Here is a 25,262-nt window from a genome sequence, read left to right on the forward strand (position 1 = left end):
TGCTCCTGTATTCCTTCGTTCGTGAGAACTCAGGAGATCGACATGGTAGTGGTGTTTCCAGCCCCCTCTTATCCACGGTTCCCTTCGCGCCAAAACGGAGGGGACCCAATAGGAGATCCGCTCATCAACACTCACACCATTCGTGGACCAATCACGGACCACGGTGGTCCCAGGCATTCACACCACCCTAGACTCTCTGGCACCCAGGATGTGTATTGGGACCAGACATCCCAGCCCACACCCTGGAGGCACACAAAAGACATGTAGAAGCCCGCGAAAGCATCCGTGTTTCGCGGGAAAGTACATGCCCAAATAAGGAAGGCCCCGGGTCGGCTCGACCTGGGGAAGGTGAAGGGAGCAAGACGGTCAGCGGACAGGACAAAGGAGCCTCGTGGTCTGGCCATTTTGGGAGCCAGGCCACCATTTTGGGTTAAGCGCAGAAAACGTGCTTAGAACGCCAAAAGGAGCTCAAAATACAAAGAAACGATCGCTGCCACCATTCCCGTCCCTGAATTACTTGCACCGATCAAATACAATCCTAAACGAGTATCTAGGGCCTGTAGAAGGCTAGAGACCCAAGAGAGCTGTAACTTAGCTTACAGTGCCCTCTTGTGTCATGTTGCACGAAAGCCGCAACATGATAAAAGAAACTACGGGAAACAGCGTTCCCCGGTACTGACTGTCTTAAGGGCATGTCAGTTTCCCCATAAGAAAAGGAGCGAAAGCCCAGAGGAGTGCAGCAGAAGGCTGCACTTCTCTGGCAAAGTCAAGAACAAGGTGAAAAACAACAGCAAAAAGTTTAGGGGTTGCCACATGGAAGGAAAATTACCTACAATTACGAAATCTTTCCTAACACTAGAGAAGCCAGAGACTGTGCTAAGCTAGAGTGTGCCGTCTTATCCCGTGCTGAAAACATAGCGAAGGGAAGCCAACAGCTTGAATATCCTGACATATCATTTCTTGAACACTTCTCTTTTGCATAACATTGTTTCCCACACTACTTGTATTTAGAGGTAAGGATTGGCAATAGGTTTATTAGTATAGGCACTTTCATTTTTACAAGACACCACTAGGACTGCACTATTATTATTTGATGGTCGTAGCTTGCTCCCATCTTTAGATTTAGGATTAGATAGCTGTTTTTGAAACCCAACTGAAGTTCAATAAACACCCTTGAACTGTGGTCACTTGTGTGTCTTTCTGTTGATACCCTGCCTTCCTAACACCAGGTAGAAGGAAAGGTGCTGTGAAGTCATCCTGACAAATATACAAACTGTGATTTGTGGTGATACAAAAAGAGCATTGCGAAGGGTCCGCAAGAAGTTGCATTTCCTTAACATTGCCAGAAGTTGTGTTTCTTTGAAACTGACAAGGAGCTGTGTTTCTTCTTTGACGTTTAAAAGTTGTGACAAACCATCTCGATTCAGAACACCATTGATGCAATTTGTGAAGTGGAAATCATTGTTCAAGGAAGAAGTGACATCATTCTGTTGATTGAACACTGGATAACAGAACGTTCATTTGACAAAGTGAAGGAGCCAAGAACTGAGTTGGAACTTTGTTACAAACCGGGATGTCCTTGTTTTATTTTTTTGTTGAACATTGGAACTGAATCTAACCTGAAACCTGGAGAAGGGGAGTTCACCCGGGTTATACAGAGAGAATGTGAATATATTAGAAGTACAATTGTTGATATTGTTGTGAATTGCCATATATCTTCTTGTGTATTTTATTGTGAGGGACAGATCTCCTTTTTTTACTGTGTTTCCTTGAGTTTTTGATAGTCAGGGAAATCCTCATCAGAGTACGTATAGTGAGGCGTTTGTTGAAAGTTCTAATTTAATAAAATGGTACATTTTGAGAAATCATACAAAAGTTGTCCGCCTTAAATTTCGGACCTTCACAACAACCATTAAAGCAGCATTTATCACTATTAGCACTTTAAGCCACTTTACTTTAACGGAACCCGGCTTTGCGCAATACATGCTTCCCTACACATATGTCCGCGATTGGAACTCACTATTTTCAGGACCTGGAGGTGCCCACGTAAGGGGGATTGAGGTGTGGCACATCAGGACAGGGTGAAGGCTGCACGGGGGCCTGCATGAAATGCCAACATTTCTTGCACATTCTGATTGCATACACATTGTCCAGCGCTGTCCAACAGTTGCTAATAAATAATGCAATCCTAATCATACAGCAAAGCGAGCTCTGAAGGCCAACTACAGTTTATGGTATTGTAGGTATACAGACTGGATGGAACCATCAGTCACTACTTTGCACAAACATTTAGTTAGATTTGTGTATTATTATTATTGTTTGTGTAAGAGGAAAGAAAGTAAGAGACGTAGCAGAGTGGATGTGTTAGCAGGCAGAGAACTCAGCAGACTTGCTGGAATATTGGACTTTACGGCCATTTCACTTTCAGGCTAACTGGTATAAAACAACAGGTTGATAAGAGAGAATGTCAAGTAGTTTGGGATCAGCTCAAGGGTTGAGCACAGGCTGCACAGATGTATGCAACCAGCTCATAACAAAACTAGGTTTAAGATATTTGGCCGTGTGATCATGTACATTTTCAAAAGTATTTTCTTGTCAATATGAAGCATCTTCCCCAACAAAATTAAATGTAGTTGACACTGTGAGCTTTAGATACACTAGCCTAAAGTTTACTAAATAACACTGTTTTACAGTGCTATACTGTAATCATGCATTATCTAACAACTTACATTTTTATGAATGGAATTGCAGGACTGTCTTTTAAATAAATCAGGTTACCAAAGACTGGTCTTTGCCACATGTAGATAGCTCTATAAAAGTATCACCCCGATTACTTCTGGTTTGTGCAATTATTTGAAAAATAACTTTTCTTGCTTAGCAATCCTACACACAGGCCTTTGGCACGGAGAGGACTACTGCTGCACTCTTCCCATTAGCTCCTTTGAAATTGTAGCAAAAATAGAAAATAGGGTGGAGAGAGCCCTGAAGGAAAGGGTGTAATGCAGGGTGTGATGCTGGAAATGCATCAGAGGGACAGGGCCTCCGTAACCTTGTGCTTCACTGCTTTTTATTGTGTGTTCTGTCGTGTTTTCCACGCAAGAGTCCAGGTGGGACTCCTGGCGGTGCAGATGTCTCTTTTGGTTTGGTGTACAGACCCATGGGATAACCTTATGGCACTCATGGGTGGGGGTACAATACAACCCTGTGCCCCTAGTGTATGTTTTTGGGCACCTGAGTGTGGCCCAAAGTGCAGGGTATGGGCTGGTGGCAGCTCCATGCTGAATTTGGCAGGTGCTCGGAGTATCCTCCATTTTGGGAAACCCAGGCCCTGCCCTTGGAATCAGTTGATTCCTGATGGGAAACAAGATGGCCCCTGTGGCCTCTTGCTTTCTATTGCCCGTTACCTTGTTTTCCCAAAGTCACAGGAAGCCCTGACTCTGTCCCTTCCCCCTGACCGGCTGTTGGGTGGAAGTTCCATATATGGTGCTGTTGTGAAGTCCAGGCCAGACTGGCTGGAGCCTTCCCAGTGACTGTATGTTGTGGTTACACCCTGTGGGTGGGACCTGGGTGAATGGAGTGTGTGACGAATATGCATTCTGTGTTGTGGATGTCTAGTCTCTGGTGTTTGACACAATGACAGACAGCCCTGCCCGAAACTGGTATGAATGCAGTGTAGAGTGTTGAATGTCTGGGTACTTGTCCCAATACACATAACTTGTTGTGAGTGTCTGGAGAGGAGTGAATGGCCTGAATGCACTATGCACCTGATTGGCTGCCTGCCTGCATGAATGCCCTTCTGACCGATTGGTTGCCCGAGTGTGACCCAGCAGAATGAATGGGAGACCAACTAGTATATCTGGGGGCCTCTCACTGCTAGAATTTGTGTTCAGAAGCTGAAGTCCACTACGACGAGTAACTGGAGTGAAACTGAAGCTTGATCTTGAAGCCCTGCTGGACGAGAAGAATTGCGGTTTCCCTTCTTCCTCAATCAGAAAGCTGCTTTGTCTTCAAGGACTGATCCATTGAGGACCTGATAAGGGGCCCTCTTCCCGAGCTACAAGGGACCATCGTGCACCAGCTGATCTTTGCCAAAGCTCCCTAGCAGACAGACCTACAACAGGCTGCCGACCCGAGACAGGGACTGCCGCGGAATCCCAAGGAAAAGCGCCCAGACTGTTGTCCGCCACTGTCGACGACCGGCGTAGCTGACCGGAGCCGCCGTGCTCCCGTTTGCCTAAGAACTTTCGAATCCAAGGACGCTCTCGTCCGCATCGCTGCCATCTTATCCCGCTGGAGAAGGCCTGACCATCAACACGCCGAGGAGCATCCACTGGTGGGTTTCCCGCCACCCAAAGACCACAGAGACTCCGACGGCTCAACGCCCTTGCAGGGCCACAGTTCTTCAAACTCTTTGCGGTCCAGAACTATCGACACCGAGGTGCCCTGCACGCCTCTTCCTTGCAGGACGTCTACGCTCGGTCACCGCTGAGCACCGCTAGGAACGAAGCTGCCACTTCACCGTCGTAGCTCACCCTGTTCTCCGTCAGACGTTCAGCGACCCGTGACTCCTGCCTTAAAGGGAGGACACTCAAGAAGGGCCGTCGATTCCCCGATGAGGAACGCTACAATGCCAGGTACTTTGGGGTTGCAGAACCATTGGGAAGGCTCTTGTGAACAATATATGGACTAGGCTTGTAGCTTTATTCTACAGGTTCTCCACACAGAACTGTTTAATGGTAGTGACCAGTATTTCTGCCAATTGTTCTTACCAACTCCTTCACTCTTACCTCTATAGTTGGTTTTCTTTAAAACTGATTTGTGTGCCATTTAACCCTACAGTTGGGCACTTTAAAGGGATCTAATAGTAATTGTGGTACCACGTAGAACTGTATATTTGCCATTATATATAACCGAGTACAAAGTGTGTTATCGTGATATTGTATATAACCTTGACTATTAATTATATAAAGACTGTGTTTTAACCGATACAGTGTGCGAACTTTCCTTTGTGGGTGCTTGGGGACTGCACTGTACTTAAGAACCAGCCTGCATCACCTCCTGAGAAGCTAGGCCTTGATTGCTCGTCCATTTCTACCACAATACAGAATCTTGGCTGGGGTCCTCTGTGCCTCTCTTCAATCATATAGAGAGCGGAAGTACAGACCCCCCCCTCCAGTCTTTACATAGGGTGAGCTGTGCTTTCATTGAAAAGGGTAATTTAAATGGCTAGCTGTGCTACACAAGTGTCAATTTCATTAGCAAACGTACATAATTGCATAGCAAATTGCTATGGGACACTGCTTATTTTATGCATTGCACCCTCATCCTGCAAACAGGACCACCATACGGATCGGTGGACTTATGTGGAGGATATGCTGGGCTACGGTTAAGAAAAGAAGTCTACTCCTCGAATTCGGCCTAACAGTTATTGTGAGGTGGACCACGATTTTCAGTAACAATGAGAGGGTGCTGCTCTTTTCTACTGCAAATGTCAAACGAAACGAAGTAGTCTTAAATCACTGTAAAAGGTGCAATAAGGATAGCAAGTTTGAAAAAGCACAACTCTCAGCAAACCATAGCTTTATTTTAAGAACTCACATTATGGTGCCACTAATTAGAAACAAACACACCTGTGTGATTGCTGGTGCCATTCCTCCGCTCGGCTAGCGAACGTTTGATCTCATCAAGGACGGTACTCAACTCTCTGGACTTTTTAAGGTTTTCTTGTTCTGCAGTCAATAGCCTCTGCCGGAGATCCAGGAAATCTTTTTGATACTCATCTATTCCATTTCCTGAAATACAAAATTTTGAAAATGCATTAAATTTCGGTTTTTTCACATCAAACATTTATTTTTCTAAGTCACTTATCATCCTGCAGATCTGGATGATCTGTACTTTTAAAACCTGTACTTTGTACGACTAGCTGGCATTTTAAAAGCCTATAGAAAGAGGGCAAATGGATGCATGGATCAAATTGTCATTTTCATTTTATTTAGAATTATATAAAACACAATATTTGGAAAACATTTAGATCATTATAAAAAACATTTTACTAATCAGACATTCAAAAACATTCATTCAAATTATTTGCACATCTAAACGTTATATAAATATACTAAAGTGCCATAAGAAATGTCATTTATTTCATTGGTACATTTCTTTTCATTATGAACATAATAATTCAGAAAAACGCAAACAACAAAATTGTGGTTCATTCCAGAAAAATATATCGACTATTGGTGCCTAAACAAATCGTTCTTCTTTACGAAAAAGCTTCCCAGTTGGTAAATAGTTTCGACTTGACGGATAGTGTGTGTCTTCATCAGGATTGGATGAACATTTAACGAATATTTCTGCAAACCCCATTTGGTTCGCCCAGTGGCTAGTATTCCAGCAGCCTCTGGTCAAGGTCTGATACTGAACTTCCTTCTTTAAAGATGAGTGTCTTCCACTCTAAAGTCAGTCCATTGTTATGCCGTACCCCTTAGATACGAACAGTACACAGCTTTCACGACTCGCCGCCTGTCTTTGTACAACGACGGTCTTAACATAGTCTGTCACCGAGGATGTTTGCATCCGCCATATGCAAACTTCCTCGGTGACAGACTATGTTAAGACCGTCGTTGTACAAAGACAGGCGGCGAGTCGTGAAAGCTGTGTACTGTTCGTATCTAAGGGGTACGGCATAACAATGGACTGACTTTAGAGTGGAAGACACTCATCTTTAAAGAAGGAAGTTCAGTATCAGACCTTGACCAGAGGCTGCTGGAATACTAGCCACTGGGCGAACCAAATGGGGTTTGCAGAAATATTCGTTAAATGTTCATCCAATCCTGATGAAGACACACACTATCCGTCAAGTCGAAACTATTTACCAACTGGGAAGCTTTTTCGTAAAGAAGAACGATTTGTTTAGGCACCAATAGTCGATATATTTTTCTGGAATGAACCACAATTTTGTTATTTGCGTTTTTCTGAATTATTATGTTCATAATGAAAAGAAATGTACCAATGAAATAAATGACATTTCTTATGGCACTTTAGTATATTTATATAACGTTTAGATGTGCAAATAATTTGAATGAATGATTTTGAATGTCTGATTAGTAAAATGTTTTTTATAATGATCTAAATGTTTTCCAAATATTGTGTTTTATATAATTCTAAATAAAATGAAAATGACAATTTGATCCATGCATCCATTTGCCCTCTTTCTATAGTGTTTCCTGACCTCCTGGTACCATTTTCTGTATATTATTATATGTTTCTACCTCAAGGTACCAGTGATTGTTGAGGTTCCCACTTTTTTGGGTTTGTTTGTTTGGCATTTTAAAAGCCTACATCATGAAATGTTCACTTTTGGTGATTTAACATGTTGGATGTTGCATGTGGTGGCAGCACTTCAGAATGTAGCTTTTACTTGTTGTGCTGCATTGCCAAAGGCTTTTTTTTGGTTTTAGTAAGTGCCATTCATATAGAAGTTATGCTCAACTTCCAGGCTCTCAGTCACCCAAAGCCAGCAGGAGAGTAAGTGCTTTAGAATAAATGCAGAGATGTTGTCATTTTATATTTGCAAATATATGGACTCTTAAGTATGCTGTATAATTTGACAACCAACACCACCCACCACAACTTTCTCTGCAACTTGTGTTGAAGGCTTTCATTTGTGCCAATCGAACCTTTATAATATCTTGTCTAATGCCACGCATAGGCATTTAAGATTTATATGTAAAAGTTCACTCAAAAGAACTGCAAACCGTCTGAAGCGGGGAACACAAGCAGGGTAAGGAATAGTGCAGTCACGTGTGCGCGTCAGTGGTTCATTTGTATGGCTCAAAAGTTTCTCGCGAAGGCTATATGAGAATAATATTGTTGAAAAGCTCATGTTTGGGTTGGGCACACAATGATATCAAGTCGAAAAGTTGCATCCTACTGTGATCTAGCCAAAACACACTTTATACAAATGAAACTATGTTTACAGTATAATAAATTAACACCTTACATAAATCATAAATCACGTATGTATTCAGTAGCATTATAACTATTAATGCAACAATAGGTAACATCTCCCATCTTTTAATCACCAACGTGTTAATTCCTGACCAAGAGTGATAATTGCAATACCAGTCCGTTTTCACAGCCATTTTTTAGATAAATGATTTAGCTCATAGAAAGCAAGTTACTCAGTCCTGTCAATCCCATTGCATTCAGCACTAATTAAAGGGCAATGACTAGAACTTTAGTAAAAGCACAATATTACAATTCTGGTGTTTTGAAAATGTCTAGTATTGGCCGGATTCTTTCGGTCCCTGTCCGAATCCTAGTAAATAGTCTTGTAATTAAACTTCTACCATCAGGAACTAGAGAAGCTCAAATTACATCAGTGTGTAATATAGGCTTTCTTAAGCTGAAGATCTTGAAGCTAACGTAGCCTTTTCTTACAATTGAGCCGAGACCAATTTAGTGACGGCATCCATTATGGGATCTCTTGATTACTGCAATGGAATCTAACTTGGTCAGCCGCTGTTTCTGATTCAGTGCCTGCAGCTTCATCAAAACTCTGCAGCTGGCTTGGCCTTGGGTGCCACCAAACTCTCAGAGTCTTCTTATGTGTTGCAACAGCTCCACTGTCTACCTGCAAGTAGCTGCATTAAATTTAAGAACCTTTGCATTGTGCAGCGTGCAATTCATCAATCTGGTGCCGATTATCTCCAATCTAACTGGCTTTTTATATGCCCACCAGGCCGTGACGCTTTGCTTCACAGAACTTGAGGGTCGCTAGCTGACAGAGCTTGGGCTGGAGGCTGCTCTTTTTCGGTACTCGCACCTTCTCTGTGGAAAGCTCTTTCGCTCCAGCTCCCTGAAATTAGCGATCATCTTGGTTTCTGAAAAGCTCAAACATTGTCTTGAAGCTTTTGCTTCTTCCTGCTCTAACAAGGGTCTTTTCTGCCTGTCTTCCATAGTGCCTAGATGCCTCCAGACCATAGTTAGCACAAGTATAATTACATTACACTGCCATTGATGACTGGGACCAGGGTCCAGTGAAGGCACTTAATATATTGTGTGGTATGAATTACTCCAACAAGAATGTTCGCCAGGGTAAAGACCCTTGCATCCAGAATGTGGTCCCTTCCCCTGGATCGATTGCAAAATGTCGCTTTAGCTAACAGTTTTTTTGTGTCTTCACCGGACTCACAAAGTTCTTGTTCTACCAAAAAGTTTTTTTATAGTCTTTCTGAAACGGTTCCTATATCTTTGCAGATTACCTGGTATACTCCCCTGCCAGGAATATTCATACAATTTCCAGCTGCCTGGTGTACTCACCTGCCAGGAATCTTTGTGCAATTTAAAAAGCCTGGTACGCTCGCCTGCCAGGATTCATTATGTGTTTCACAGTTCTTGGATACCACTTCAGCATATACCATGTGGTACTTGGTTTAGCTGCCTTTGGTAATATTTGCTCAAATGTACTTGCTCAAACGACTCCCCCACATTGGCATCCCATGCATCTGTATATGATTGGCTGTATTCAAACAAACGTTGACTTTGTATATTTCCTGTATTAGCAATCTTGTACCATTCAATCACTTGTTGGCATGCTTGTCGGAATACCCTGGGGTCCCCAGCTGCTTTGGGCAGACTCATCTGTTTTCTTCCAGCATCTCCAATGCTGCTCACACCTCTGCAGTATGGCTTATCCACCAGTCTTCCAGTTTGGAGTGTCAGGACACTTCTCTGCCATCCAATGCAGCTCTGTGATCACCTGCCAGCTTTTCCTCATGGCTTGGGTTGAAGACTGCTGTCCCATCAAGTGGTCCAGCCTCCAGGAGCTTCCACCCCGCTACCGTTTCCTTCTCCAGTGATTTCTGCACTCTTCTCCTCCATAGTATGGTTGCCATTTTTAAATGTAACGCTCATTGCAGGTTTGGAAAAACACCTAGTCCGCACGTTGTACTTCAAGCTCCTGTCCCTTTGCATAAACTCCCTTGCCCTTCTTCTCATCTCACTATTTGATTGGTTATGGGAGTTGAAGTCCATACATTTCTTTGTAATTTAACTCCTGGATGACCTTTCTCACCGATTTGACAAAAATGCACATCAATATCAAAATATGTTATGTGAGAGTTATGGGTGTTTGGGTGAAATGTGGGGGCCTAACTAGAATGATGTAGAGAAAAGGTTTCTTGACTTCCTCTACAGGAGGGAATCGTTATCGGACAATAGGCCATTGAGGTCTTGGGGTTTAGGTTTTTTCTCTTGTTAAGGTGGGAACACTGCGACTCCTCCAATGAAGTCATAGAATCTCCTTGGTACTTGTCTCCTCCCATATAATCCTCCCTCATATAACCAACCCCAGGGTGAGGATCAGGTAGCAGTTGCCATCCCCTGGCCACATGGGAGGAGGTTCCCACAGGGGAATGTGTGATGACTCAATTGGATTTATCACAATTTGTAAATTTAGAAAGAAACTCAGTCTTTAGGGTGGTATATATAACCATCAAGTGGTTTCTTGCAAGGTGTGACATCAAAAACCTTTCATTGCTTTCAGGCTCGCATAGAAATTACACATCAAAAGTTTCATTTATAATGTGAATACACTACAAATAACATAAGTGATTGCAAAATGAAGGCCACTAAATACAATCTGAATAACATAAAATGACTTTTCTAGAAAAAGAAACAGGAACTAAAAATAGGGCAAAAATGAGGGTGCTATATAGAACTATCAAGTGGTTTCTTGCCAGTTGTGACATCAAAAGCCTTTCATTGCTTTTAGGCTCGCATAAAAATTACACATCAAAAGTTTCATTTATTTGTATTAATTGATTTATTAAGCACCTTACGCCAAAGCGCTGTACAATTGAACAACATAATACATAAACAAACAATATAACAGTTGAAGCAAATAAATTATGAATCAATCAACAAAACAGTGAAAAGAGTAATTAACTGAAGGGGATAGGTAGGGAAGGGGAGAGGGAGTCGATAGGAGGGGAATGGTGAAGAATGGTAGGAGGAGGGAAGGGGGAGGGTGAGAGGGGGGGAGTTTGGAGAGGGGGGAATAGGGGAAAGAATAAGGAGGGGGGAGAGCAGGAGGGGGGAGGTGTTTCAGGGAGGAGAATGGAGGAGAAGAGATGTAAGGGAAGTGCAGAATGAGGTGAAGGTGGGGGTAGAGCGGATAGCAAGAGGAAGGGAGTTCCAGTGTTGAGGTGCTAGGAGTTGGAAGGAGCAGAAACGGGAGGAGGCACAAGGGGAGGGAGGTACAGTGAGAAGGAAATGGTCAGCGTACCGAAGGGAACGGGAGGGAGCATAGAAGGAGAGAAAGGAGGAGAGATAAGGGGGAGCGAGACCATGGAGAGATTTGAAGACAAGGCAGAGAAATTGAAATTTAAGTTGGGAGTGAAAAGGAAGCCACCCAGGGGAAGAGAGAGAGGTAGAAATGGAGTCACGGGTGCTAAGTAGACAGAGGGTATGAACAGCAGAGTGGTAGACGGATTTAAGAGGGGCAAGATGAGAAGTAGGAAGTCCAAAGAGTAGGGATGAGCAGTAGAAGAGGCGGGAGAAGATGAGGGAGGAGATTAAGTGTTTAGTAGCGCGGAAAGTGAGAGAAGGACAGATTTCGCGAATATTGAAGAGGTGGTTGCGACAGGTGAGGGAAGTGAGGGAAATATGTTGGGAGAAGGAGAGAGAGGAGTCAAAGAGAACCTCTAGGTTACGAGCTTGAAGTGAGATAGGAAGATTGGAGAGAGGAAAGTGAATGAATGGGGGAGGAGAGGGACAGGGAAGAGAGTTAGAGGGAAAGAATACAACTTTGGTTTTGTCAGTGTTAAGAGAGAAATCGGGAAGACATCCAGTTCTTAATGGCAGTAAGGCAGGAGGAGAGTTTTTGGTGAAGGTCAGATGAGAAGGAGGAGAAAGAGAGAAAGAGTTGAGTGTCGTCGGCACAGAAGTGGTGGGAGATGCCAAACGAGGAGATAACGGGGGCAATGAGGGAGGTTAAAGAGAGAAGAGGAAAGGACCAAGTATCGACCCTTGGGGTACGCCGTATTCAAAAGGATAGGTAGTAGAGGACCGGCCACCCCAGGAGACAGTAAAGGAGCGGGAAGAGGTAAGAGGTAAGAGGATAGCTAGTTGAGGACAGAGCCTTTGAAGCCAAAGGAAAAGAGTGTGAATGAGGAGGGGATAATCGACAGTGTCAAAGGCTGCAGAGAGGTCGAGGAGAATAAGGATAGAGGATTGTTTGGCGTGGTGAGCAGAGAGAAGGGAGTTGAGAATAGAGGTGAGAGCAGTTTCTGTGGAATGTTTGGGACAGAAGCCTGATTGGTAGGGTGGTAGGAGAGAGGAGTTAGTGACAAAGGATGAGAGCTGAGAGTAGGCAAGGCGCCCGAGAAGCTTGGAGAGGAATGGGAAAAGAGAGATGGGTCTAAAGTTAGAGGTGAGAAGAGGATCAGCAGGTTTCTTCAGGATAGGGGTGATCGTAGCATGCTTGAAAGCAGAGGGAAAAGTAGCCGAGGAGAGACAGATGTTGAAAAGGAGGTGAGGTAGGGGATAAGAAGAGGGTAAATCTTAGGGATAAGAAGGGAAGGGAGAGGGTCAGATGGCCGGACGTGGGATGGGCTTTGGATAGTAGGATGGAGACTTCAGAAGGGGAGACGGGAGGGAAGATGGACAGGCAGGATGGGGGGGGGGGAGTATGTGAATACACTACAAATAACATAAGGGATTGCAAAATGAAGTCCCCTAAATAAGATGTGAATAACATAAAATGACTTTTCTGGAAAAAGAAACAGGAACAAAAAATAGGGCAAATGGTTTTGCCAAGTCATAAAAACCTTGTAACAGTAGTTCATATATTGAGTTTTGGAGAAGATAAATCGTTAATTTAATAGTGAGTACATTAGATGGACGAAATGAGTCTAGTAAATTAAATGTGGTTTATTTTAAAGTATTTTAATAACAAGATTGTCATCAGAAGGTAAGCATTCCAATTGCAGACTTGGTTGAACTGGAACGGTTTTAAGATGTATTAAGTGTAATGTAAAAGTATATGATTACTCAATTAAAAGCATTTCCCATGTTTCAGCTTTATCTTTGTTGCAGTAAATTGGATGCTGCAGCGAAAAACGGCTACTTCTAGTGATGACCTGTCTTAAAGAAAGAAAGCTTACGTGAAACTTGCAGTGCTGTTTTTTGAATACAGAGAAAGGTTTTCTAGTTCCAGGTCTGCTTCTAAAAGCAGAATGTTCAGAAAGCTGGCACCTTTTTGTGCTAAAATGTGTTACCACACCCACCCCACCCCGATGACATCAGTCAGGAGCCTCAATCCTCCACATTTCCTGTTCTATTGACATAAGTTAATATTTCTTATTATTGAACGCACTCTGATTGGCTGAGGAGGTCAATAATGATCTCCATGTGTTAATCATAAAAAATTGGTCTACAATTAACATATGCAACTAATCCTCCCCATCCAACTCTTTGTTCACAAATAATCCCAAAGAGAAAGATTTGAAAACACCATTCATACCCGGGGAAGGGCCATTGGCCAAATCAGGTGGCTGGAACAGCTCACGAGAATATACATTCTCTGCCCACTGTTCCAGTCACCAGGTGGTGCCAAATTTTATCTGGGGGGGGCCAACAGGGAGCCTCTCAGGAGCAGAGCGCATTTAACAATAGTGCACCTGCCGCGTCTATTGAAACATGGGATGCCCCACCAGCATGACCAGGGGTGCGCAGGGGGGAATGGGGTGCCGCCTTTTTGTTTTGCTGCCCAGGGCACTGCCTGTTTTTAAGGATGGCCCATTCATGTGTCTTATTATCGCCACAAGAAAAATGTTGAAAAGCTCAGACGGGGCTAAAGTTACATATGTGGTCCTTCCTGGGGGAATAACACACATTGATAATGAGCCCCACAGCTTTGCGTAGTAAATCGTTAATCATGTACTGTGAAGAATCACTTGAGATGACCACACCAAGATTTGCTAGCAATGATGACTCTGAAAATAGAGCCACATTCCATAACAATGAGGTTCTATCCATTTTTTTAAAAACTAAAATAATCCAATACCAGCAAATCTGATTCCCCTCTTCAATATAATCTGAAACCCAATAATAATCGGAAAATCAAACAGATCATCGCACAGCAAACAGCCATTTGAACAGCCTTGTGAAGGGCTCATTTTTTACCCGCATGTAGAAAGGGAACTGTTCGTATTATGTAGCCAGTAGGTGAGTGCAGCACTCCAGGCACACCATGAATCAGAGAGTTTTCAAAAACAGACATTAGAGGGAGGCCAGAAATAGGTACTATAAGATTTATGTGTCCATTGTTTGACTGAGGAGAACTCCCTGGGAATAGGACAATACTGCATATAAGCACACCCGGTGATCATATTTACATCCAAATCCCTGGTGCAACAAATTGTCAACAGCATAAGTCATACCATGTGTACATTTCATAAAGAAAAATCACGTCACCAGAAAAACACACATTTTTAAAATGAAAAATGTTTAGTTTCTATGCAGTTCGGGGCAGTTCTTAAGGCCTGCTAAACGCACTGTTAACAGATGCCACGTCATTCTTCTCTTTAGACCTACCACACCCTCCCATATCAGCGGATAATCACAGCCATCCGTTATTGCGCTCTTCCATCTGCCAAGCCCAGACTGGAACCTAATACTTCCGACCTGCACCCAACACCACCACAGGTTTTGCATCTGCCTCTCCCACTGCAGCCACAAATGTGTCCCCTTTTTCTTACAGTGGGGCATGCAGCCAAGTCAGAAAATGTGGTCAAAGGGTGCTATAGAAGACCACTTAAATTACATTCTGGCTTTGTGACGTAGGAAAAACCAGCTTGTTTAACCAGCTTCATATTCTTGGGGGAAGGTAGCATGAACAATTCTAGCCTATGGTTTAGGCCAAGGAAGGTATATTATACTAAGTTGCTGATGAGGGACCTCAGTAGGAGTAATGATCTACTTGCGAGAACATTGATCTTCCTCAGGATTCCCCAACTGGTATAACATTTCTGCAATACAGTACAACGCTCACTTCCTTGCTTCAGACTTACAGTGATTGGGATAGAACACTCACCTCAGCTATTGACAGCTTCAACCAGTAAGAACCTCTCCCCATCCTTGTTTTTGAGTGGCAGGCATTTTATTTATTAGTTATTTGTAATGTCCACTATACAGCAGAATTGTGTTTCGAGGCACATCAAGAAAAGGGGGAGGGTGGGGAAAATGAAGGAGGGACAGGAGATCAAACAGAAACGTTCTTTGAAACATTCGGAACGTGCAAGTGCTAAAGCAACAGATCTGGGAAAAAGAGGAGAGCAGGGAAATAGAGGAGGGCGGGGAAGTGCAGGAAGGGGGAAGGAGGGTAGAAAACAAACAAAACATTCTGACTCAGTCGTGAAATGATGTGGAATGGGCGGGTGACGTCACATAGATCAAGGGAGGGGTGGGAGTGCAGGAGGAAGGGAAGAGGGGAGGAAAAGAACAAACCAAAACAACGCTCTTACTAGGCCATGTGACAATTCAGCGTGCAAGTGCTAAACATGAATGCAGGGATGGGCAGGAGGCAGGAATGCCACAGTGTAGGGGCTGCAACAATGTACAAACAGTAGGTAAGCCAGCAGCGCAAGAATAAGTATGCAGCGACCATATATCATTGCACAGAAAATTAAAGCACAAAGATCCACAAACACAGGTAATGCAATTGAGGTCAGGAAGAAGTAAAAACTGAGCAAGAGGAAGGGGAAAAGTGGCAGGTATCAAAAATAGAAAAACAATGGCAGAAGGTAAGCAGAGACAGGCCAAGGAGGCAAACATGGAAGATACTCAGCAAATTCAGCGACAGGTGAGGCAAGAATAATAGTCAAGTAGAGAGGTACAACTGCCCGATTTGCAGTGTAGAACGATGCAGGAAAAAAAAAGGAAAGTTTGTAGTGATCAGGACAAAGAGAAAGAAGTTAAGCGGACCACCGTGGGGGTCTGCGGAGAACAGTCGGGCTCCTATCCAGGCAAACCCCAAGCTCACGGATCCGAAGGAAAGGCTCAGATGCACAGAACAGGGCAGCGAAGGAAAGAGTGAACATGAAACAAATCAAGGAGGGTGAAACAGGGAAGTAACCGGGCACAGCAAGAAGGAAAAGGGAGGAGAGGCAAATAAAGCAGCCAAACCAGAACTTTTGCAATGCTTACCTAAAAGTAAAAGAAGACGCAGCCATCGGATAGTGGAAGGAGAGGTCGTACCAGATCAGAGCTGCGACTGGTGTGCAGGAAGAAGGAAGGAGCCAAGGGAGCACGGCAGAAGTGACAGCACGGCGGCCATGGTCGGACAGCTCCCCAGGGATTAGACGATAGATGGCAAATCAGACCCATGCAGCAAACAGAGCAACAACAGCAATGAGGCAGGATGGACAAAAGTGGCAGCCATTTTCAAAAAGGCATACAGCCACACATTGCCAATGTTGAAGCCCGGCAGGGCTCATCTTTAGATGAAATTCGGCCATGGATGCGGATGTTGGGTTGCCGTGTCTCCCGACAGCCTGCAGACCCTTGTTGTTGCTCTTCCTCAAGTTATCCAGGTCAGACAGGTGACAGCCTTGATGTGGGCCTTGGTGGGGGCTGGCTTTGGCTGCCGGCTCCCCAGGGATTGGCCAATGGATGACAAAGTCAGCCAATCAGCCCCATGCAGGACAGCAACAACGGCAATGAGGCAGGATGGACAAAGGTGGAGGCCATTTTCAAAAAGGTAAACAGCCATACATTTTCAATGTTGAAGCCCGACGGCTTACCTCTAGATGAAATTCAGCCATCAATGGTGCAATGCAGGCTGTCAGCAGGGGCATGGATGGTGATGTTGGGTCACCCTCACCGCTGACAGCATACGGACCCTCAACACTGCTCTGCCTCACATTATGACAAAGGCCTGGCAAAGATTTGCACCCCAAGCTGCCGTCTTAGGCTACTGTGAATCTCACCGTCTAGCCTTAGGTCTCACGCCCTATGCTGGAATCAATAATACACACACACCTCCCAAGCATGTATTTCTTTCTTCTTGTTTAGGGTTTTTGTCAGGCAGTGTTATTGTAACCCACTAGCTGTGGTCGCCCTCCTGGGTAAAGGTCTCCTCTGGTTTCTTTCTCTGGCGGATCTCTTCCCAACACAAGTGGTGTAGCCCTGAGCCATCTCTCTGGTTTACCAGACTCTGGGTCTGACCCTGGTCAGTCTCTCAGACATATCCCTTAGCAGACTTTCAGCATTCTCTTGTAGACCTGGTTTTTGCCAGTGTTAGAGATATAGCTCACAGCATGTGCTTAGCTTGCTTTCTTTAGCTGAAGCTGGCCTCGACCATTGTTCTATACACAGCCCTGTGTAGGCTCTTGGAATTCTCTTTTAAGTAGGCCTCTCCAGGTACATACGAAAACAGCCTCATTAGACTCTTAGATCTCTCTAGATCCATCTCTGCAGTTTTACTGGGCAACTGAGTGCCCTGCTTGTACAATCCCACCTTTGATAAGTTGTACCTTATTTTCTTTTGATTTTGCCTCATCTTTTACAAGTGAAATGTTTGGAGATTCTGTTCCAAGGCAACCCAACTGTCGAGGAAAAGCTAAGAGCACCAAACTATTATTAAATACCCCATACAATCCCACGAGTGGTCTTTTGTTGATTTTGCAACAGGTTTACTCCTATACTCCCCCAGGAGCAATACCATCGCCTGTAAAGCACACATTATTGGCATGGGTGCACCTACATATCAAACGAAATAACAAGGTTCATAGCATTCTACATTCCTTTCCTGCTAAACAATACGTCACGTGTGTGGCTTTAGAAAACCATAGGACAGTGTGACCTGCTACGTATGGTTGAATCTTTTGGAGTTTGCGGTGTGCTGTGCGCCCATAAGGCTGCACAGAAATTAGCCATTGAGAGATTAACATGGTGGTCGGGGTGCCGCCGCCCTCTACAATGGTCTCCTGAAGTCCTGCGTTGAGACACTGAGCTGTAACCTCCTTGGGCCGCTGGAAATGGGGAAGCCCTGTCTGACCTAGTCTTGACCCGGGGTGAGAGGTGAAGGGCCGTGAGTGCGAGCACAAGGGAAGGAATGATTGCACGGGTGGCAATGCAGCAATGGAAGAGCGCCTTTAACCCATGGTCAATAGTGGCCTGCTGCGGTTAGTTGGGGGCCTGGTTGGAGCCTTGATTAACACCCCCCAGAGACTAGCGGCTTTTAAGGGCTTATCGTCTCGGTTTACCCCCTGTCCCACTGCTTATTGTAATTATGGATTCCCATGTATAGAACCTCAGGAGTGTTGCCTTTCAAGCAAGCACTAGCAGCCCATTTCCAGATAATTCTCCCACAGTTCCTTTTCGCAATCTGAGTCCTTTGAGTGACCTCAAAGTGGAGAGTAGGGTACCTGTGATGGTGGACAGTGTGCCGGTTCCAAAATTGGAGACTGTGGAGGTGCGGGGGGAGACACTGAGGGTGCTGAGGTAGAAGAGGCTGTAGCAGCGGGGTTGTTATTACCCATCCTGTTGACAGAAGTACTAGTATGTCAGAGGTTGGGACAGCACCTCGATCTGCCTCAACTTTGGAGCAAGGCGGCTTTTTAAAACTGGGTACAAATAAATATATATCGACTGCTTCAGAGTACATCTTGGGTTTTGCAGCCTTGCCTGCCATAACGGACATTACAGAATTGTCCATTAATATCTCTTCGATAACTATGAGAGGTGCCATAATTGCAGCATCTGAGAATGAAAATGAAACTGCCACACCGGCCCTCAGGGCTGGCAGAGAGTATCAAAAATTTAATTAAAGAAACGGATGATTCGATGCTGCCCATATGAAAGATCACCGATTTGTATCTGAAGCAAAGCAGCTGCACCATACAAAATGTTGCCTCTCCAGTTAGTGCCACCAACTCAGATTTACCCGAGGACGTACACTTTATTATGGACCAAAGTATCCTGGAGCTAATAAATCCAAGAAGTGGCACTCCCATTGAAAACTGTCCACTGCAGTGTGCTGATGGTGAAATCGAATGCCAAAGAAGCTCTGAAGGCCCACTCTCTATTAATCGAACAGTATCTGGGAACTAGTGAGCGTACGCAATCTGGGTCCGCTTGTGAAGCCAGTACCACTGTTTCCCTAGCATCAACACACATTAATAGGGAGGAAAGGGGAAATAAGGTCTCGCCTACGTATTCCTCATACGTTAATGTTGAGAGAAATTAAGTTTAAACTTGAGGACCCCGTTGTTGGGATGCAAACGCTCCTTCGGAGAGCGGGCCAATCAGGGAACTGCCAGCACTCCATGGAGTTGGAAATTAATGTTGAAACGCATGAAAAACAACCTGCAGTAAAATCAGGAGTGACAGAAACCAAGTAACGAAGTTCCTGGGAATGTACCCGCTCCTCTGGCAATTCCGGTAATTAGTTCATACAATCGACAAACATTGCATTCAAAGTAGAAAACTAAGAAACAAATGAAAAAGGCTGCAAAACGCAGGAGTTCGAAAGATTACCTTAGGAACCTGCACCTAACGGATGAATTGGCTTCAAAAGCCAGAGCCGAGGAGGAAGCCCAGGTGGTGAAGGACATCAGTCCCCTCTGATGGCACCTTTTCATTAGATAATGACACATGCAAACCTACTAAATGAAGGCAAGTCAGCCAACCTTCGGGGGCCTTTGGTCCTACCTACCAGCACTCAGTGTAATCTGGTTCAACATACTAGCACTCAAAGTGATTTGGACCTACTACCATTTCCTGACAAGCGGTGTCAAATATCAACTGTCGCTCAAGTTCTGGGGGAGAAGGGCTTTGGCCTATTACCAACCACCCTTCAACCCGAGAGGAATGGAGCTGCCCCTCCTTATGCAACAAAAGGGAAAATGAAGTCCGTCTGTCATCCATATCTAAGAAACAAAGAGTGGTGAATCAACTATTTGTTTTTTGGGGAGAGGCAGACATTACTTTGAATGGCTCTTACATTCTGAACATGAGATACCTTAGCTGAACCTTTTGTCAACAAGGGACATAGATCTAGTTAACTTTCCAGAGGATAACAGAAATAACGTAGTGGTGTTTACAAGTTGTTGTTGAGGGAAGGACAGGCCCTGTGCCAGATGGGGTATGATATCACTCCTTATGATGGTCATCAATTTCAGGAAATGCATCTTTCCGAGCAAAAGAACAACAGCATTAAGTACACAAATCTATATATTAAATGCTCTAACTCTCTGGTGGGACAAAGGAGAGTGAATATGGGAGCAGGAGAGACCAAGGGGGCGGGGTGGCCGTGTAGGACTGGAGCCTGCCCTCAAATGCCCACTCACCTGAAAATCATCAGGTTGCAACGCTTAGAGGGGGCTTTGAGCCCAAGACTCGCAAGTACTGTTTTTCTATAATCTCCCGGAACACGAGGGGACATGCCCAGCTTTTTAGTAATGCAGAATTGGGAACTATCCTGCGCACGAACCCAGTGATCTTGCTACAAGATTTGTGGCTGCTCTCCTGTGTCCAAAACGAAGGATAGAAAACTGTTCGGCAGCTCGCCTCTTGTAGCAATGGAGGGCACTCTTCAGTAAGTTTGATTACAGCAGTAAATACAGGGCTCATGGGTGATCATGTTGAAGTCCTTGATAAGCACTATGGAATTCTAGCAGTTAAATTTAACATGCTGATAGCAGAAAGTCCAAGTAGAATGACAGTGTTTAATTTATGTTGGAATCCCTCACTTATCCCCTTAGACACATTTCTTGGGCAAGTGAATGAAGCCATCAACCTGTTTTAGTTATTTATTGGGTATTTATAATACACCCATACACCTGTGTTTCAAGGCACATTTAAGCGATCGAGAACACTGTGATATAAATGTTGGAGGTGATCTTAACAAAGTTTGTGGAAGTTATGAACAGCAATCCAATTCCACACCTGGAAGCATAATCTACAAAATAATTAATCGTAGAACTTGGCAATTATTGCTGGACTCTTGGGGCTTTTCGGTAATAGATGACAATTACAGAGGACATCTGAATAGGATAACATCCACTACATTCTAGTGTCGGATAGCCTGTTTGCAGAATGCAGTGCTTTCCATGTTGACATAACAGTCACTGCTTTGTATTCGGAGGGAAACCTGTGTATTCCCTGCCCCGGCTCCAGAGTACCTGGAAAGGCAGGAAGCGAGGGAGGAGTCAAAAACTCTGCAGCTCTTTGTCTTCCACCTTGCCTGAAAGGGAACAATTCTCAGTGTGTGGCTGGCTGTCCTGATTGGACAGCCAGTCCGCCCTTTCTGTAAAATGTGGGGAGAGAATGCAGAGGTTATGCTGTAGTTCCAGGTATAGAGTTGTTATCAGGAAGCTGCTCACAAGTCGACCACTGGAACCAAAACCAAAGAGGGTGGTGAAGTAAACATAGCGGAGACGATTTCCAGCAACCGGAGAGCCTGCTGTGTAACTGGAGCCTGCTGCAGCCCTTGCTTCCAATCGACCTGGGCATCCCGAAACAGATTCCCCTGACCCAGAGCCTGGCGAGACCCACTAGACTCAAGACGACCTGCATTTGGGGCCATCACACATCATGCTGTGACCTTGCGTGGCTGCAATAACCCCAATACCATGGGACCTCAAGCCATTGTGCGGTGCATGGTCTTCCGAAATTCCAAATCTTGCTGAAAGTTTGTGGAAATCCTGCTGGACCTCCAGAGACGTGAATCAAGTCCAAAAGGTCTCCTTATCAGAGTGCTGAACCTTGCAAATGACGAGAATGCAACTAGCAGTATTCACTCTTCTTCTGTTCTCCTGAAAAAGATTTCAAATCCACATAGCTGCATCCAGCCATGAGAAAATACCTTCCAAAGTCTAGTCTTCTGCCTTCTAGACAAAGGAATCCATCAACCATGTTTTTGGCTGCATATACTGAAGTCTTCCTGCTGCAACATTTCTTCTATGCTGAGGTACTGTGTCTACTTGCACATTTACTTACCTTCAGTCTCTTGTGATTCTGGAGTATCCTTCAGGTGCTACTGTGATTGGGAGGTGCCTCATCCAGTTCACCCAGGCTCACTGCTTGAATCCTCGGAGGGTGCCTTCTCTGAAGTCCGTGGACCCTAATTAACTTTCAAAGTGAACTACTTACTTGTTTGCGCAGTCTTCCTCAGGAGCTCGGACTTTGCATGCAATTCAGCCATTTCTCACACTGCCAACTGCTGGCTAGTAGACCACTAAGGTCCCTCTTCTGCCTCAGAGAACTCCTGTACTAGAATTGGGAAGGGCTAGATAATTTAAATGGTCTGCCTGGAAAAGTAGAACAAGTGTTGAAAAGTGTACTTACTTGTAAAAGAGTTTGTTGGTAACTTTAAACTGTGAGTGAATAGTTACAAAATGTCATCACTTACCTTAGATATGTTCTGCCATTCCGAAAAGTATATGTAGGATTTACTTACCTTGAATGAGCTGTGTGCCTTCTTAAATAAGTATTCTCAAAGTCTTACTTTCCTTAGAAACTGTCTCACCATTCTAACAGAAAGTAGATAGTAGGTTAACTTACTTACCTGTGAATTGCGTTCCCCTCTTCCCAAAGTAATGCTGCTTGTTTCACTTTATTATTCCTGCTAGGATAATTGCACGAGTGTCCCCAATTGGGTCTTGCTTCCCCCGACTTGCCGTTAGCCTGTCCAGAATACATCTGCCAAGGTCATACTTACCTTTTAGGTTGATGGTAGCCCCTAACAAAAGTGTAAAGAGGTTTTACTTCACCTATTTTTGGATGCTACACAGCTATGCAAGGTAATACGTTATTGCTCCCCTTAGTCTGTGAACTGAAAAGCAACTGTAATTGAATATTAGACTCCAAGGTCCAACTCCCCTAGAATAACTGCTATCCTGAATCAGAGTTATAGGTTTCTAGTGTTCCTAGAATAAGTGTTCCACTATTCAGAAATGTATATTGTCCAGTTGATTTACTACGTGATTTCTTGCTGAGCATCACGGTACAACTGCTAGGGTCTACTACCCTGTATCACTGTTAGTAATCCAAAAGTAACTCTTGGTTTTGACTTCCCCAGAACTACTGTTAGGTGCTCCAAATCAGGTTATATGCTTTGGTCCTTTGCACCTTCAAGCATACTGTTTTTTTTTGTAGTAATTGTGGTTATATATAATGTGATCATATGTATTCCCCCCAATATTTGTCTGGGTCCAAATTGTATTCAAATAAACCATTTATTTTTACAATACATAGTGTTTCTTTGGACCATATGGATGTTACAATGTCATTACACTGAATCTACAGCCCTCTCTCCCTCCTAAGGGAAGCCTGGTTGCTCTGTCCTCACTAATATATTCTCAGGTGGTACAGCCTTTTACTAAGAGTGGAGTCTGGTACTGTCTCAGTTGAATGGTTTTACTAAGCCCCTAGTTATTTTTTTTTGGTTTTACGGTTTATGGTTTAAAAAACCTTTACATCACAAAATATAATTTTTTACAATTCATCACATCATATATATCACCAGTAGAAAATCAACATTAATCACAAAATAGTCACATACATTTTAAAACATTAAAGGTCAAAAAACAAGACTAAAGAAAAAGTACAAGAAAGAATACTAAGCCCCTAGATGGACTTCAGAAAAACTGTCCTTGCATCTAAATTATCATGGTTTGCCCAAGTCGACAATATTTTATTACTAGATCACGCCCAAATCAAATGCCAACATTTAATAAACTATTTTGTTGAGTATGTAGATGAAAACTATGTGAAATTAAATGCAGATAAAACCAAAACAGAGTTCAAGACAAAACAGTATTAAAAGTTGTAGTTTTAGGTGGTGTGCAAGGGCTAAGACTTTCGTGATTACAAGCGTGCTAACATGCCTGGGTTTCTATCTGTGTAGTCTTGATGAATCTGGCCGCAAGAGCTAAAGGTTTTGTCCCGCAAATGAGGCAAATACACTTTAAGTACTGTAGATATTCACTGAAACCCTTATTGAATTTTTATTTTCGGAAAATAGTCCTGTTCCTGATTCACAGATTTGAAATCAGCCCTTCTGCAAATAAGATTGACCTCGTGCCAAATGAGGGGATTATATGGAAGAGGACACAACATTTGCCAAATTGTGTCCCCAATTCGGTAATATGACATGAACTATGAATCATATCTATGAGGGGCTGGTATCAATGGCGTATTCTGCAATTGTACAGGAAAATACTTCTCCTGGAAGAGAATTCCTTATACAAGAATTTAAAAATTAATCTCCAGGGAGATTAGAGTATTTTTGAAATATAATATTAGACGAAAAAATATTTTGGCTGGTTGTACTACCAATGAGAATCCATTAGTAGAGAATTCTATTGAGCATATAAAAATGAAGAAAAAAAAGAGTATTTATTAAGGACTGGAGCAACACCAGGGACAGTGATGGAACTTACGGTCTAAATAACGATTTTGGATTGGATCTACACAGTTATAGCACTGTGCCAAAATATTTGACCTCTGTACCCAACTGGACCTGGCACACGCAGTTTTTAGGCTTTAGACTGAATTTGCTCCTGCCTGGAGAAATAAAGTTTATTAGAAGCCAGGGGGATTTGCCTTCAAACTTTACCTGTGATCATTGCAAAATACACGATGCACCAGCTAACTTAAGGTATATTGTAATTGAGTGTCAGCGTTTGCAGGATTTGAGAAAACAGTATTTTAAACATTTTGTGTACAATCCCACCTGGGTTAATACGGAAGCATTTTGGCAGAGACTAGTTTATGGATACGAATTAGGCCTATCGTTAGCCCTTTCAAGATTTCTAAATGATATTATCTAGGTGTTTTTAGGTAACTGAAAGTCTTGCTATTATTGGGTTAAGAAAGAATGGGACTTGTTGATAAGTACTAGCACCTTATTGTAATTGTATTTGGTTATTTATAATGCGCTTAATACCCAGAGGTTTCTAAGCGCAGACCCTGGGATCAAACCTGTGTTGCTCCACGTCGTCTTGCTTCCAAGACGAGCGAGTTGCCCCGGAGACAAATTAAATATTCTGAACTCTCGCCTTGGACAGATGGCTTGTAAATCCCTTTTGAATCTTATTTAATTTGTCAAATCATGGATGGTTTTTAATAGTAACTAATTGTATATGATGTGCAATTTTAGGGAAAGAAAAATAGTTATGTGTGACTTCTATTATGGATGAATTGATATTGTGCAAAAAGTTTTTGTAAACTGAAAAGCATGTTATGCAGTA

At 43.5% G+C, this 25,262-nt stretch overlaps 1 protein-coding gene across 3 annotated transcripts in view; it reads right to left on the minus strand.

The window, feature by feature from the left end:
- The window catches only part of MGAT4D (MGAT4 family member D), an 877,674-nt gene that overhangs the window by 620,721 nt on the left and 231,691 nt on the right, over positions 1–25,262 (minus strand). For all 3 annotated transcript variants that reach the window (XM_069631175.1, XM_069631174.1, XM_069631176.1), the window contains exon 2: positions 5,631–5,792. In XM_069631175.1, coding sequence (XP_069487276.1) covers positions 5,631–5,792 — 162 coding nt within the window. The remainder of the gene's footprint in view (positions 1–5,630; positions 5,793–25,262) is intronic.

The sequence above is a fragment of the Ambystoma mexicanum genome, chromosome 6q, assembly GCF_040938575.1.
Source record: "Ambystoma mexicanum isolate Mex_15411 chromosome 6q, UKY_AmexF1_1, whole genome shotgun sequence".
NCBI lineage: Eukaryota > Metazoa > Chordata > Amphibia > Caudata > Ambystomatidae > Ambystoma > Ambystoma mexicanum.